Source organism: Anolis sagrei, chromosome 1, assembly GCF_037176765.1.
Source record: "Anolis sagrei isolate rAnoSag1 chromosome 1, rAnoSag1.mat, whole genome shotgun sequence".
Taxonomy (NCBI): Eukaryota; Metazoa; Chordata; class Lepidosauria; order Squamata; family Dactyloidae; genus Anolis; species Anolis sagrei.
The window spans coordinates 263,310,284-263,323,436 of NC_090021.1; the positions used below are offsets into that span (position 1 = coordinate 263,310,284).

The 13,153-nt window shown below is 36.9% G+C and overlaps 1 protein-coding gene across 5 annotated transcripts in view; it reads right to left on the bottom strand.

Annotated features, from left to right (window-relative positions):
* ANO5 (anoctamin 5) overlaps positions 1 to 13,153 on the bottom strand; it is a 79,464-nt gene that overhangs the window by 14,118 nt on the left and 52,193 nt on the right. For 4 of the 5 annotated variants that reach the window (XM_060765797.2, XM_060765789.2, XM_067462701.1 and 1 more), the window contains 10 exons: positions 11,558 to 11,671; positions 9,594 to 9,709; positions 8,336 to 8,470; positions 7,891 to 7,996; positions 7,727 to 7,787; positions 6,309 to 6,460; positions 4,775 to 4,852; positions 2,746 to 2,968; positions 1,424 to 1,593; positions 71 to 168 (listed from right to left, as the gene is read on the bottom strand). In XM_060765797.2, the coding sequence (XP_060621780.2) occupies positions 71 to 168; positions 1,424 to 1,593; positions 2,746 to 2,968; positions 4,775 to 4,852; positions 6,309 to 6,460; positions 7,727 to 7,787; positions 7,891 to 7,996; positions 8,336 to 8,470; positions 9,594 to 9,709; positions 11,558 to 11,671 (1,253 nt within the window). Of the gene's footprint in view, positions 1 to 70; positions 169 to 1,423; positions 1,594 to 2,745; positions 2,969 to 4,241; positions 4,317 to 4,774; positions 4,853 to 6,308; positions 6,461 to 7,726; positions 7,788 to 7,890; positions 7,997 to 8,335; positions 8,471 to 9,593; positions 9,710 to 11,557; positions 11,672 to 13,153 lie in introns of all 5 variants that reach the window. The other variant, XM_060765782.2, reaches the window with a different exon arrangement.

The following is a 13,153-nucleotide window of genomic DNA, read 5'->3' on the forward strand; positions in this document are numbered from 1 at the left end:
ACTGCTCATGGAATATTATTTTTGCTGTATTTTAAAAAGGCAATGGAGTCAGTATTAGTGCATAACTTACGGTACAAAGGCTTCTTGGATGTTACCCCAAATTTGTTTGCCAGCCATGATAATGGTAAGCTGTGTTGTTAGTTCTATCAAGCATCCTGCAGGATCACACTAAATGAAAGAAAAGCAACCAAACATGTAACTGTTCTGTAAGTTGGAAGCACAGTGTTATTTTGAAAGTGGTATTTTTTTGTGGGGAGAAAGCTCAGCTATGAGGCAATTCCAGAGTCTAAGTATGTGAAATTATTTTTTCTCATTTTCCTTACTCATTGTATATTTTGAGAAGTTTCTTCTCTCTTAAGACATTCCTTCCTAAAACAGGCTAAGGAGCAATTCAATAATAAAACATACATTAGGCTCTGGAACTGCTTTGAGAGTATCCTCATGCTTGATGCCCAACTGTTACAGTACCTACTCCAACTTCGTAACCACAAAATGCCATGGAAGACTTTCTGGCTGTACTGATGATGACAGGAAGAGTCAGAAATAGGAAAATGTGCCTGTTTCAAATACTGTATTTCATTGCATGCATTCCATTGTATAATACTTACACATTTTATCCTTTTTATATATATATATAAAAGGGAGCATGTGATTATTATGCGGTGGGAAAAGACTGGGGCAAATATAAAAGCAAGACAGCTTCTTCACTGTAAACCATCTAGCCAGGCTTCCATGTCTTGCTGCATTAAAAAAACAAAAACTTTACCCACATGCCTGCCTTCAGGTATGATGTTTCATTCAGTCGTGCACCCACCTTTCAGGTATACTGCCCATGCACCTGCCCCCTTTCAGTTATGGTGCCTCCCAAAAGGCAGGCAGGTGACTATCATATGATGAAATATTGTATTAGAAGTTGATTATCCAACATTTGGCTGAGGAATTTAAATGAAGAGATAATTTGACATCTCTCTTTACTGCCCATGTATGAGTCTCTTCTTTGCCCATTATGTTTCCTAGTTTCCTATGTTTACAGAGACCATTTTGCCTGTTACTAGGATAGCTTGACTAATGGCTTAGAACCTGGTAATGAATTAAAATATACAATTTTGGAAAAAAAGTAAGTCAAACACTTCAGTGCTGCAACTGAAGATTACCCTACTGGTATCCTGAAAACAACAGAATACTGTTGTTTGCTGTTCTCTTTTAAAGCTTTGAGACATGCAGCCAAGGCAACCTTGTCTGCAGATAGTCAGAAATATATTTCTAAAGATATCTTCAGCTATGTATATCCCCTTTTTTTGTAAGGTCAGCATCATAGATAAAATGTTACTAAAACAATTTTTGTTGTTAACACGAGGTTAACTTTTTGGACTATAATGAGAAACTTTTGGGTGGTCTGTTTAGTTGAAAAATTATTATATACCTCTTCATTTCTCCACCGATCAAACATATATGTGTAAGAGCCAGGGTACCCCACAAACTTCCCTTTGAAGAAAGCCACATAGAAACATGAAGAGTAGTAGTTGACAAACTGAAACAAGAACATCTTCATAGTAAGTCTGTTCTCATATTCAAGGTGAGTCCTTGGGATTTCTGCAAGACCAAAAATAAACAGATTTCATACATTTTACACCACAAACAGCAAGCAAGTTCATCAAGCCACCATCCCAGGATGACAAATTAGAATTAAGCTTTAGCATTATAAAACAAGTATCATATAGACTTATGTATAAGTTGACTTCATGTATAAGTTGAGGGCAGGTTTTGGGCACAAAAATATTAATTTTGGGAAGCACCAATGTTGATTCAGGGGACCAGCTGTCCCTGGTCACCATTGCAATTTCCCCACCAAGGCATTCAAAATGGCGCCATGACAGAGAGGGTAAAGTGGAACAGGCTTTTGACTTTTGTCACTCTAATCAGAGAAGAGGATGGTTTCTTTCTCATAAGAATGAAAGTACAGTACTTATATTAACTCATGAATAAGTTGACCCAGATTTGGGAGATTTTTAAAAACCTAATACATGAGTATGTGGGATAGTCCTAGAAAAGAAAGCAGTTTCCTAAAACACTGTGGGACCATGAATTACATTCTTACCAGTAGAGAGCACTAATGGGGTGGTCAGCAGGTCATTCTTGTAAAAATGAAGAGACAGAACATAATAATGATATATTTATAATCTCATTACTGATTAAATATATGTATAAGAAATAAATATCACTTAAAAGTTAACAACACAAGTTGATGTAACAGTCCCAGTCTGAGAATTGTGGGATTAGTACATTATAATACAGTGTAGAATGTCATTTTTAATTTACAAAAGTAACAGAGCTGTATCAAATGCCTACAAAAATGGTTGACTCATGTCAACTGAGAAGGAAATTCATGAAAAAGGATAAACTATGGATACTATAATAACTGGAAAAGGAGAATTGGATCATCGGTGAGTCTTTTCAACTTCTTTTGTGATACTGCAGAACTGGTAAGATGGCATCAGCAGATTTAACCCAGCTGCAATGATATATGTCCAAGTTCTTACTTTAAGATTATTAAACCATAATGGATGCTGTGGACAATTTAGGACCAAAACCATACACCCCCCACACCTTTCAAAGTCTTGTCCCAGGGATGCTAGCTTCCAATTTGCATCTGAGTGTTTACGCCTTCTGTTTCCAGTGCAACTGAGTCGTGTGTGTGTGTGCACATATAGGTCTGTCATTTCAGACTTCTTGCAACATACCTACCCATATCAGTGATCCAGATAGCTATCCTCTCATATAAGAAATTCAGAATCATAATGATGACAAAATTCAGGCATGATGCAGTGACTGAAGTGGCCAGTTGTGGCGTCAGTAAACCTCGGATGGGTTGCAGGGTTTGTGTGTTCTCCATGATACTGGCAAAAGCAGCATAAACGGCAAGGCGATAAACTATCACAGCAATCATACTTGCTATGATTAAAGAGATCTATGAGACACCAAGGAGAGGCAAGAACATAGAAAATTTTTACTCTTTTAGAATATGCCAGACTGAAAGAGTTAACTATATATCACTTATAATAGCGTAACATGACCATGCAGTGATGTATCACTTCAGATTGTAAACAGGAGGATGGGCTTTATGTTTGAATATTCTTCCATTGCACATATCCTTCTTTCTATAGAACACTAGAAAGCCAATCAGAAGGCAAGTTAGGTTCTTTCCATCGATGTCTTAATTTTCTAAATTAAAGGAACATTCCTTTTTTATTTCATATCTAATTAAAGATACTGGTGGCACAGCAAGTTAAACCACTGAGCTGCTGAACTTGCTGACTGAAAGGCTGGCAGTTTGAATCTGGGGAGCGGTGTGAGTTTCCGCTGTTAGGCTCAGTTTCTGCCATCCTAGCAGTTCGAAAACATGCAAATATGAGTAGATCAATAGTTACCACTTCTTGAAGATAATGGCGGTCCATGCAGTTATGCTGGCCACATGACCTTGGAAGTGTCTACGGACAATGATGGCTCTTCGTCTTAGAAATGGAGATGAGTACCACCCCCCAGAGTCGAACATGACTAGACTTAATGTCAGGAGAAACCTTTACCTTAACTAGTTAAAGCAGGTAGTCCCCATCTACAATCTAAAGTGATAGTTCCAAAAGAGTTGTAACTCTTGATTTATTCTAAATATTAAGAATGACTACAAGTACATCGTGCAAATTCATGCAAAGGACACCAAAGGAATTTCAAGACGAACCAGTACTGTTACAGCTAATGGAGCTGGACATTCCTTATGTAGGTTAAAAATATTGTATTTTGTCTCACTTTCCAAACATGGGCACTCTCCTTTCCCTGTCTTGAAATAGAAGACGGATGTGGTACAACCGCAGACTGGAAAGTTGAATTGACTGTGTTGAATTGACGCAATCCATGACCCAATTTTTCCAGACCATAAAGATCAAGGAGGTTGGTCCTAAGTTAAATGTCCAGTGAGTATGACAATAAATTTTATAATTAGGTTTTCAGGCATCTGAAGATATTCTGGAAAATTTAGCCTCCATTTTATAATTTATGAAGAATTAACTACTGTGCTATATAATTGAATGTGTGCTTTGCAAGACAGCAGGAAAACAGTGGGGAAAATTTATGTCCGTAGTCCTTGTAGCAGCACACCAAGAAAGAAGTGCAAAGCAAAGTCAAGCTTTAAAATGTTACCAGTTACTGTTATGTGTGTCCAAGTGAAGATTCAAAAAGATGCTCACCCAGAACAACACTGTCGTTCCTGAGATGCAGAACCGCAGAGCCTGACTAGTTAGAGGCAAATAAGGCTCCAGCTCCTGAAACAAGTCAAGCAAGCATAGCACACATCACCACCCGTCTTGTACTGAGCACTGCAGAAAGCAACCTCTGTGAGAAAGCAAACACACCCCAAGATAACCCTGAAAGAGAGCATTTTGGTACATTTCCTCTTATGGGAGAAAGATAGGAATGGAGGGTTCAATGAACAATATATGGATGGAAAGGCAAAAACCAAAAACATCTATCCTTTTGAGAAGGTAGAGGCATTTTATTTTCCTCCTTTCCAGTTTTGCAAACTGAAGGGAGATGCTGGAGCTGAATGCAGTTTTCCTTTCAGTTTTCAGCACTCTTCATCCACCAAACACACATGGTTATTTTATCATTCATCATTATCCTCCATGCTTGCGAGTTTTTAAAAATTGTTTTCCCACTTGAAGAAATGTCTCATTCGTTAGTTGCCGCTGAAAGTTGCAGAGATTGTGTAGACCTGTCTTACCCAAAACAATACTCCAAAGTACAACAAACTTAGCTTCCCATATTCATGTAAACTCTTCCTTTTAATCAATTCTAGTTCCTAAAATATCAGACCACATAGTTAGAAAAAAGGTAAAGAAATTGACAATATTTAATTAACCAACACCTGTTATGAGTGCTACTTTGAACTTGTGCAAACCAAAGATATTTGTTATTGTTTTTGGTTACATACACACCACCTTTGCTCATTTCACAGTGCATGGAGTCAAACCAAGAAGGGTCCAATTAACTCTTTTGTTTGAACAAGAAACTATGCTTGCCAGCTTCAGAATAACACAGGATCTTAAACCAGCTTCAAACTATGGTTGAAGATCTTGGCTTAGTAATCCAAACTAAATACTATACATAGTTAATTGGTGACTTTCTAATTGTATTTCTGCATACACCATCAAACAAGGAAAGATGAGGTTGTGCACACAAAATAAAATATGTGTAAATACCTTGGTTTATCCAAATTTGGCCATTGTGTTGCCTTGTAGCTCCAGATCAAACTGAAAGTGCCCAGAGAAGCCACAGGACTGATTGCATATTTCCATTTGAAGTAATTGCTCAGTGAGGGTAAATCAGCTCCCTTCTCCAAGCATAAATGACAGCTAGGAGAGTGGGAGTCATATCAGAGAAGCCTTCACAGTGCATATTTGTTTGGAGAACTTTTAGGTTTAGCGAAATGAAGCAAGATGTCAGCCATTGGCTTTGCTATTTCTCTCCATTTATTTAGCAGTCTAGGAACTGGTGGCTTATATATAGATAAGTCCTCAAAGGCAATTGATTAAAAAACATACTCCCCCCCCCCCCAGGTCCCCTAGGACAGCCTTATTATTCTAGAGTGCAAGGTAAAGAACCACACAAATGACACCCATGCCCCAAGTATCCAAAAGACCTTACACTTAAAATTAGCATATCAGCAAAAAGGTTGGTAGAAGCTACCTTCCTGAGGAATTAATTGTATTCATATGCAATTAAAAAGTATATAATTATCAACCAACACCATGAAACACAAGAATTATCTCAATTTAATAAAGCTGAAGAAAATAAAAGCCTTTTCACTGGGATGCCTACCTTTCAACATTGGAACAATAAGCAATAATTTCAATATCGACTACAGATATAATTTGAATCCCTTATCTTTATTCTAAGAACTGATGTCTGCATTGCAGAATTATTATTTTTGATCAGAATCCCAAGGCTATCACAGACATGGTAGATGAAGGAATTCTGAATATTATTATCCAACAAGTAAACTTTCAAATTTTGTTGAGTTGTACCTTATTTCCAAACATTTGCACAACTGTATCTTCTGATAACACAGGTGAATCAACACAGTTCTGTAATTTTCTGGTACAATTCCATACTAAAGAGTGAAAAGCTGTCCTATTTGAATGAATGACCAAACTGTCAAAACATTGCTAATGTGTAGCTGAATTCTTATGTATTCTTTAAGCTCTATGTTTGTATTTCAGTATTCTGGAAAGCATTCTCTCCCTGCCTCAAATTACCTGAGTCACTGGATTCTTTCTCTTTTGGGTACATTTTGCTTCATACTCTGGCCTTAATTGTAATTGCTGCTGTTCTTCCTCAAAATCAACTAAATCCCACTCATATTCAAGTCGAGCTTGACGTCGCTTCCAAAACTCCAAAAAAAGGGTAACTGTAAGTGTGAAAGAAAACAAGAACTGCCAAGATTGTGCAACATGCAATAGGTAATTATAAAACATAAACAGTGTCAAATATACCTTTTTGGATGAATTAGGTATTTATTTAGTAAAGCTGATCTGAATTTCCCTTGAAGAAGTAATTATTCAATTCCTCAATCAGAATCAAAGTCTAGAATGTATCTGCAATTTTGGAACCTTGGAAAAAGGTTTAGTCAGACTGACATGCTTGCTTATTTTTTAACATTGAGGCTTGCCTGTTGGAATCATCTTTGCCTAATAATATTGAGACTCAGAATGTACAGAATACAATTGTTTTTGCCCTCAATGAAAAATGATATTGAAAAAAAGTCTGTTTGCTAAGCTTCCCCCCCCCCTCTCAATTTTCTAGTGTAAAATGTCATTTGGTGACAAAAACGTTTTTGAACTAAATCCCAGAAAACTCTGACTGATCTCTTGCATTGAACACATAGTTACAAAGTTATCCCAGTGCCCTGTCTCCTCATCCAGCCTTCACAAACCCATTAAAAATCCAGGCAGCTATACTGCAGGATTGAGTTGGTAGCCATGGCAAGTGGGCACCACAGAATGACTTATCCAGACCCCTCTTGCTGGAGGAATGGGGAGGAATTCATTATTTAGTTACCTACTTGTGAGTATCTCTTGCTATGGCTGCCTAGATATAATGGTGTATAGGAGGCATTTGCAGGCATGGCAATTGTATCACAAACAGAAATGTGAATATCAAATAGTTATGAGGTTGTAAGCCTAGCTTTTTACCTTGTAACAGCCTAGCAAGGTACCAGTCACTGTTTCTTATAGAAAACATGCTTCTTCAAAAATGCTAAAAACATTCAAAATGGCAAACTCTTAGAATCTAATCCAATGAGCAGAAAATTCTTGAAAGTATTCATTCTCAGATAAGAATTAAATAAGTAACAATTGACATTTCTATTGGAAACATTGGTTAACTCCATAGAAACTATGTCAATCATTACTAAATGGCCCCATTTGACAAATTTATTTTGAATCTAACCAATGAATTGTTGCACAGACATGTATCTGTCTGGGATCTGACTATAAACAAGACTTGTATTATTTACACATAGAGTCTTTTCAGAGTTTCTGATTACATGGAGGCTTTGCTACATGATATCTTTTTGTGAGCATCTGAACATAGTTTTTGTGTTAAGGAGTGGATTCAGAATCTCTATTCCACAAATGGAAGGTCTTTGGTTCAGCATAAACACAAATATACTCACCCCAGATACCCATAAAAATGGCAAAAAAGAGGGTTGCCACATTGTCAAACAAATGGGAGTACTGAAACAGAAAAACAAATAATTGTTTGAAAAAAAGTGATACCAGAATAAATGAATTTATCATTTTTAAAAAGAATCCAAAAGCTTCAGGAATTAATACTGACCTCTGAAGTTTCACATGTGGAGTTAAGCCTCCAGTAGTCACATTTTATATCACATAATGGACACATGATGATTTCTCCACCAATATTGGAGTCACAAATTTCTCGGCTGAAGAGAACAAACAAGGATGTCTTACATGTAATTAAGCATGATTTCACATAATTTATGCTTTTTCACAAGTACACTGCTACTTCATACAGGAATATGATATGAGGAACTATCTCTTTCTGTACAAAGATTATTGGTAATTTGGTGCTTAAGATATAACCAATTAAGCAGCTAGTTTATGTGTTTAACCTAATATTTCTACAAAAAGCTCACAGAATCAGACAGTGACTTCAAATGCTATGAAACATTACAGGAATTTTTTAAAATTTAGTTTTAAAAATGAAATAAGATCCAAAAGAGCAAACATTAGTCATAAAATGGTTTGCAATTTACACTTACCTACTCATATTTTCATTCATTGTAAAGGCACCATACAGAAAACAAATTGAACCAACAACAGCTGCAAAGAACAGCATTTCAGTGTAGAAACCCAGCCAAGCAAAATAGATGCCAATTCTTTCTCCGTAGTATTTCCTGCAGGAAAATCATGCAATGAAATAAGGAAACACAAGAGGAAGTCAGCATCTTCTGAAAACAATGCAAGAAAAAGGTAACTGCAAATAGAGATAAGTGGCCACATTTGCCACTTTTGTTGTTGTTGTTGTTCTTGTTGTTATTATTATTATTATTATTAACATTTATATTTCACCCTTCTCACCCTGAAGGGGACTCAGGGTGGAGCACAACATATATATGGCAAGCATTCCATGCTAGGACATAAAATAACTATAAATATACATAACATTAAAATCAGTTATATCTACTTTAAAACCAGCTGTTTAAAACTATCTCAAGACAGCACGCTGTTACCAGGCAAACTTCAAAGAATTTCTGGTAAACTTACTGGAATAAAATCCTAGTTCCTGGCATATCTCAGTTAACAAAGCCGCTAACAAGAAGGTTTTTTTTTTTAATAACTCCAACCCCCCATTTTTCTTTTCTTTTGTCTAGTTGAAAGCAGTGGCTTTGGGAGGATGGTGAAGGAGGGATGGGGAAATACAGACAACCATCACAGGTAAATACCACACAAAATGAACCCAATAAATTAAAGCAGCTTTACACCAATAAATGATTAGGAAAACCATGAAACATTTGGGTTTACTTATAAACTAAATCTAGCTCTGGCATGACTGCATGATGTGCTTGTGCTGTACTAATCCCAAAGGATGGATCCAGAAGTGTCATTCTGATAATGAAAATGGAGAAGAATGGCTTTCTCTCTCCCCTGACAGTCCTCAAAATGTGCTCTCAATTGCTGGAAAAACATCTGGATTAAATATCTGGGGCGATAACAGAGGCCTGTGAGGGAGAGCAGAGGAAGCAATTCCTGTTGCACAGGTAGAGATATACCATTCGTAACTCACAGTGTATTGTAACAACGGATTTAGCATATTATCTTTTAGCAAAGCTTTTCATAAAATTCTGCTTTATTTAAAAAAAAAGAAGCCTCGAGTGCTGGTCCAACTTATCAAACACTATTTTATTAAGACTTCTATGCAAGTTCCTTGCAACAGTGGATCATTTAAAAATGTCCATTAGATATACAGCCCAGTACAAGCCCACAATCTCCACAAATATCAACACGCAAAACCTTCACCTGATAAGATCCAAAGGCTGTTCTTTGAAAAAGCGAGGGAACCTTGCCCACTCCCGGTATAATGTGTACCTCTCATTTTCACATTTTGGGTCGTTTGCTTTCCTCCAGTACTGACACTGTATCAGTGAACAATTGAATAAAATAAGAAGCAGAATAGAGGAGTTAGTGGTAACCTCGGTTTGTTCCAAATACCAGAAGTCTGTAGGTGACAGATTGGTAGACAGCGAGAGAGAGAAGAAGAAGAAGGAGACACCCAGATTTCAGTGTGTTTGCAAGTTGCAAGGAAGGGAAGAGATAACATTCAGTTGTATGTTCATAGTACTAAATGTATGGTTTTAATAAGAATTATGTGTCCAATTACAAAGGTGGTCTATTTTACTAATGTTGATATTTTGCTCTATTTATTCAGGTTTTGTTTGCCAGTTCCTCAAACTGACAAAACCCAAGGTTCCTCATAACCTAAGTATCCCTTATAATTCAGGATACGATAGCATAATTTTCAGCAAAATACATACAATAGTTTCGCTTATCTGACATAAATGAGCTGGCAGAACGTCGGATAAATGAAAATGTCAGATAATATGGAGTCTCCTACTGTTACCCATTTGATGTGGTGCTGGACACCTACAATACTAACAACAGTGACTGAAATGATTAAGGCAACGCAATGCCTCGGAGCTAGAGCGGCCCAGCAGGAAGTGTCCAGATGCAGAAGAGGAGTATGGAAAGAACAAGGGAAGGAGGGAGGACACTTCTGCTTCTGGTCTTGCCTCTTTTCTCCCTTTCCTCCCTCCTCCACCATTATTGGGAATGAAAAGAGAGTTGGGGAGCACTCATTTTTTTGAAGGGGGAATGCTGGATGAAAAAGGGAGACTCAGATAAGACGAAATGTTGGATAACTGAAGGTTGGATAAGCAAGACTCTACTGTGCATGCATACATACATACATACATACAAACGTGTTTTTAAAAGTAATTTCAATCTGTAATTCTATTCTGAATAAACTGTACTTTTAATATGACAAATGTGATAAATTTATGCTAAAGGAATATGTAACAGTTGACATTCATGAATGTGTAACCCAGAATCTTACATTAATGATTAGTTCATATTCATGATCCCACATATTCACTAGTTTAGGGGACATGTAATGGCACCCCATTCCCCACTTACTAGGCAGCATCCACAACAATCAATGGCTAGGTCTGCTTTCTGGCCAATCAGGAAGCAGCCGAGTATAGTCTTTTTCAACTGTATGATTCTATGATTCAATGGATCATGGGAGAAGATGGGAACCTCAATCATCTGCTTTCTGGTTGACAGCAAAACAGACCTCTAACTGACCACTATGGATGCTGTCCATTAAATAGGGATGGAAGATTATTAGGCAGGGGACAAAATATCATTTTTTAAAATAAGGTGTTACACATTCATAACTGCCTTAGTAAACTCCGGCATAAGAATTTTACAACCATAAAGAATATTATTTTCAAACTATATTCATTTTACATTATTTTTCTAAAAAAGATAAAATGTTTATTTTTCTGAAACTCCCATCCCCCAAACAATTTTACCTTTTTAGTTCAGATACAGAAGGGGGGAAATGTACTGAACAAGTAAAGCTATGACTACGTGCCAGCAGAGGGCGCTGTGACATAAGAGTATATCTGTTATCTTGCTACCTTAATATTAATTACAGCACTGCTGTAATTACTGATCTCTTTCCGCTTCCTGTTTTCACTTCTCCTGCAGCCTGCATAAGGGCTGTCTCAGCTCAGCAATGTGCATTTACATATATGTGTTACAAGATATTTCTGCAGAGAAATGCAGGTGTTACATCTAGTACAAGACAGAGAACATAATGTATCAATTAAAAACAGAGGTTTTTTTTTGGGGGGGGGGGGGCTGTCAGAAATTTTAGGAAATGGAAGACTGAAAGAATTTATGATGTTACCAGTACTTACATCATGAAGAGGGTAAGCAGCAGAGTAGGTGCCATTATTTAGCAACCTTTTGATGCCAAACTTTTTCTTCCCTTCTTCGGTTCCATAAGGACATCTTGTCAAAATATAGAAAACCTAAAGGAGGTAAAAAAGATAGAACATGTAGCTTAAAACCGATACTTTCTTGCAAATTGAAATGTACTTCAGTGCCAATGAAATATCTTTCTCTGCTTCTTTATCTTTCAAAAATAGGTATATCCGTCAATTAAATGAATTTTGATTGTTAAAATGGCAAATTATTTCATTTAAATACTAAAATATTTCTGTATAAAGTTTAGAGAGAAGGAGAAAGATATCGAGTCAAGGGAAAAGTGTGTCATGTGCTGTGTCTTTCTGTACATGTCTTGACCAATAAAAGCCTATCCTATTTGATTTGTTGTTGATCCACTCCTTTGGGTTTCATGCAAATCTACTCTTTGCCCAAATATACGATTTTGTGCTTTTCTCTTCCATTTCTGGTTGAATAGCTTAACCATTGGTTAATCCTATTGAATAAAAGATCTGCTTGTGGTCTCTTAGTATTCAGTTCATTAGTTGATATGTCCATCGGTTGTCTTTTGCTCATAGTATATGCCCTGCCCATCTCCTTTTTGTCTCATAGATTTTATTGACCACGTCACATCCCTGGTTCTTTGATGCAGCTCTTTATTGCTGACTTTTATCTCTTATTGTCATGCCACACATCCTTCTTTCCATTGCCGCCACCAGTTTTCCTCCTCTAACTTTGTTGTTGCTTACATTTCAGAGGCTTACAACATTGCTGGTAAAATTGTAGTGTTGAAGATATCTGCTCTGACTTTCATTGTCTGACATGTCTGCTACCTCCCTGTAGTGTCAGATGGAAATGAATAGATCTGGGATGGTGATCCTTAAAGAACCTGTGTCAGCTAAAAGAGTTCAAAACTGGTTCCAGATTGAGCCCCAGAACTGATTTGGGGGGGGGGGGAGAACAGGACAAGAGGTTATAGGGCCACAAGGGATAGCAATGACACTGCCACGAAATTTAATTGCTAAAAAACCCAATAAAAGCCATTATCCAATAATTTAATGGGTGCATTCTCTTGCTTCATTCTGAAATTATTATTTTTTACTTTAGCCCAATGGAGCAGAAACACTTTTGTAAAGGGAAAAATCATACACATCATCTCTAATTGAAGAGGAGAAGTGTGGGCAGGTGGTTGAAGCCTTGGTTCTGCCTTCTGAACAGCGTGTTGCTCAGGTCATCACTTCTAAAAGTCACTACAAACCCAGTCTAGTCTGACAGATAAAATATTTTTGTGAGCAGAAAGCTAACAGGAACATAGCTTTCAAATTTTATGAGTATCCATGAGATAACTGTGACATCTCATATCTTAAGATTTGATTTTTTCTATTTTAAAAAAATCCTAAAACATGTGGTCTCACCCCACATCAGCTGATGTACCAGAGATAAATTATTTTTCTTTGCATTTTGGGAAGAAAATAAAGATCTGTTCTACAAGGCTAGCAACACGAATGATACATTAAATACTCAATAAAGTTGCACTGTAAGTTCTAGTTTCTTAATTGTACCAATTA